Source organism: Leptonychotes weddellii, chromosome 9, assembly GCF_054177405.1.
Source record: "Leptonychotes weddellii isolate Sample4059 chromosome 9, ASM5417740v2, whole genome shotgun sequence".
In the NCBI taxonomy this organism is placed as follows: Eukaryota; Metazoa; Chordata; class Mammalia; order Carnivora; family Phocidae; genus Leptonychotes; species Leptonychotes weddellii.
The window spans coordinates 79,714,319-79,717,950 of NC_138377.1; the positions used below are offsets into that span (position 1 = coordinate 79,714,319).

At 45.0% G+C, this 3,632-nt stretch overlaps 1 protein-coding gene across 2 annotated transcripts in view; it reads right to left on the reverse strand.

Moving 5' to 3' along the window:
- Window positions 1-303: 303 nt before the first annotated feature.
- FBN1 (fibrillin 1) overlaps window positions 304-3,632 on the reverse strand; it is a 218,550-nt gene continuing 215,221 nt past the window's right edge. For both annotated transcript variants that reach the window (XM_081831045.1, XM_081831044.1), the window contains 2 exons: window positions 2,827-3,001; window positions 304-1,605 (listed from right to left, as the gene is read on the reverse strand). In XM_081831045.1, the coding sequence (XP_081687171.1) occupies window positions 1,216-1,605; window positions 2,827-3,001 (565 nt within the window). In that variant the 3' untranslated portion in view covers window positions 304-1,215. The remainder of the gene's footprint in view (window positions 1,606-2,826; window positions 3,002-3,632) is intronic.

Consider the following 3,632-nt stretch of genomic DNA (forward strand, 5'->3'; position numbering starts at 1 on the left):
AAATACTTAAATCTAGTGGTCTAAAAGTCACAGAATTAATTAGGTCATGTTTTAGAAATGAGGCTACACTCTAAATTTCTCATTGGTGAGAAATAACTCTGCTGTCTTTAATGAACAGAACAAGGGACTAACTCAAATATGTTAATTTTTTGCTAGCGGTTATACGTACGCTTGGCACCCTTCGAAGCTGTAACTACCACACCCAGGATAATTTAAATTCAGGAAACTTTATTTAGCCTCCAGAATGCCACCCCCACCCCCGCCGCCAAATCCCACATCCATGCAAGAACACAAAGCCAAGGGTACACTAAAAAAAGAGAGACTGTTTTATTGTGACGTTTATGACATGGACCCCTTGTTGACAGGAATGACTGAGGGTAATCTTGGCATATTGCACAGGTGTGATGAAGGATGCGCTGATGATCCTCTGGCCGCTGAGGCTGGTTCTTGGTCCTCCCAGACCTCCATGCACGTGTGGGCCAGTCACAGAAATGTCCTTACCACTTGGTGTATACATTTAACAAGTCTTTGGTCTTAATAAGCACCATTACAAACCCTCACGTTAAGGGCATTATTATTCTAGTTTATAAATGTTTCAATGATAAAAAATAGCACGATTACAGTATACACACACTTAATTTACATGTAATGTATTATAACTCATAACTGAGATAAGCTACTGAACTAACTTTGGTTGATTGAAATTAATGAAGTATTTGAACTGAATACTTGCAATTTGGTTTCTAAGTTGTGTAAATATTACAGTGCATTTATAAATCTAGTTTGAGAATTTACTAGCACCAAATAGATATTATAATTGGCCAACCTAGTACTTGTATTTGGAGAAGCAAAGTTTAAAAATTGGGGAAAAAACAGAACAGTCCATCGAGTGAAAGCACATTCCTGTAATTCTGCTAGAAGGATGGCGTGTCAGCATGAATGGCTGACCCCCAATGAAAATACGCGTCCCAGTTTTCAAGAATCAACACATGTGACAAGGTAGCTCAGCTACACAATGAGAAGCCTGAGAAAGTGGTTGTTTTGAACTAGGGGAGTCACCTGTACCTTGCTTTTTGTAATACAAGAATAGTGCTTATTTATAGAAATTTACTTGGTGAAAGATTGTACCTATGATATGAAGATTCTGACTGGGGGGAAAATTCCGTTCTACCTATCTATCTTTGTTTTTTAATTATTTGGTCTCTGGATGGTGAATTAATGAAGCAAAATCTGAATTTTCATCTTCAGATTATCACCCAGTTCACCACTGAGGTAGTCTTTGTCATATTTATCTTCTAGCTGATTAAGTTCTTTCTTTTTATAAAGTGGAGTACTACTGATTTGTAATGAATAGGTTCCAGCCACTGGCTTCTTCTTGGTGAAGTGGAGGTAGCTGATCCCTTCCTTTTGGTTGATTTTAAAGAAGCCATTTTCATTTCCAGATTCGATCAAGTATTTGTTGTGATTCGTCAGAGTCGTCAGGGCTGGGAGGAGCTCTAGGATTCGGACCTTGTTACTGATGTGGGAAATATTGAAAGCGAACACGGCTGTCTTCTCAGTGTCCCAACTTGCAAGACTCACATTGGTGTCTCTCTCAGGCTGGTCCTGGAAAGACACACGGCAATGTGTTAAGTCAAATGTAAATATGCCACTTAGTTCTCATCTTAAGGAAAAAGTGACTTGAATCTCACACTAAGACCACCTTCAGCTCATGTTGTAGATACACTGTGTTGAAAATGCCTATTTTCACAAAACACGGTTTAAATCGCAAATCTGTTCAAGTGAAACATGTTTATAATATTAAAAAAAAATATATTAAACTGATGTCAAGACGGAAGTCAAGTAGCTGGGCGTCTTCTAATGTGGCAGGTCTCCAAGTGTGCTCCCCGGACCAGCAGCATCGGCATCACCTGGGAAGCTGTCAGAAACACAAATTCTCGGCGCCACCTGAGACCTACTGAATCAGAAACCCTGGGGTGTCTCCCAGCAATCCATCTTAAGTCTTCCGGATGAATCAGATGCTTGCTCAAGTTCACAAACCACTGTTTTCATAGGCTATTTTCTTCCCCTGGACTTATCTCATTTCCCAAACCACAGCGGATGGGTTGCAGCACTGACGCTAGGAAAGAACCAGTCTACTTCAACTTTGTTCACTCACGAAAAACCATCCCCTCTGAAGGACATGCCTATGAACCTACTTCCTGACTCTGATGATCTGCTAATATTCGATGCTTTTCACCTGGCTGCTTGCTGGCCTCTCTGGGACCACATGTGCCGGATTCTCCGGGCCTGGAGCCAGGGGTCTGGGTGAATCTCTGTGCATTTCTGAGTTGACTGAAAGGCTGCAGCAGCCGTAGGCAAAGAAAACCAGGCTGCTTGAGCTCCATGTTGTTTTTGTCTAGAATCCAAGTTCCCTCACACTCCACACGGCTCTTTTCAGTAGAGGAGCCTCTAGCTTTCAGAACTTGGCGTCCCCGTGGAGAGAGCGCTATGTCACTTCACTATTCTGCCTCTGCCCACTTGCTGTCCTGGACCTCAGACCTTCCCTTTCAGCAGACTTTGGGTGGGTGTTTGACTTTCTCTTTGGCGAGACAGAGGAAATGAGCAAGTATGTGAAAACCTTCGAATGGCCACTCCCTAAAAGCAGCAAGAAACTCCGGAGAGTCCCACAGACTCTTGTAAAATGCAGCCTAGAGCTCAGGGAATGTCTGGATTTTCTCCCCAGGGAGCTTTTTCACACTTTGGAACATCCTTGGAGGAAACCACAAGCATTTGGAAGGCCCTTCTGCAACAGGAGACATCAGGAGAAACCACCTTCTGACCCACCTCGGTGTTGGAGGCATCGGTTTCGTTTGCACTTCTCCGTTTCCTGCCCCGTTTGGGGTAGCCGTTGATCTTACACTCATAGCAAGCCTCCGGGGAGAGAGAATTGTCATCCATTTCGCTGCTGGCAGGTGGCTCCGGGCCTCCTCGGCCCATGCCCATTCCAGAAACACAGTGCCTGTGGACGAGGAGGGGCACAGCCCCTTTTCATTAGAACTGGGAGATAAGGGAGGAGGTACAAGAGTTCCAGTGAAGCATGGACCCCACCTAGTGACATCTAGCCATTGATTATTCGTCCATCAGGTGACTAGCTGGTTCTGAGAGCCACACTGAAGCCCTCTGGGTTTAGGCTCTGAGGCCCAGTTCCCGGGGTTGGTTGATTTCTTTCTACTATCTCTCCGGGCCCTGTGTCGCATGCATATTGATTCGCCGCTTCCTTTCTGAACCCGACTGTGGCAGGTGTTCTGCTGTACTTACACTGGGGAGGGGACATGGAGTGGAAACGGGGGGAAGGTTGGGGGGGGAGACCATGTGACTTGGGAGGTTAAAGGAAAATGTCTTCCTTTTATGAACCAGAAAGTGAGAAAGGTATGAGCCGCCACCATTGAGCTCCTTGCCCTCTTCCTGCCTCACCGACACCATCCCCTGCCACCTCCCCTTCTGCCACCACAGTCACCAGCCTTCACCACTCCAGCTTCTGAGCGATTTCTCCTCTTATGTGACCACTCGCTTTGGCCAACGCTAGGTGTGAGTGTTGGGGAAGGCAAGATGTATTTCTATCTTACTCAGTAATTTGAAAGTTTAGTGGT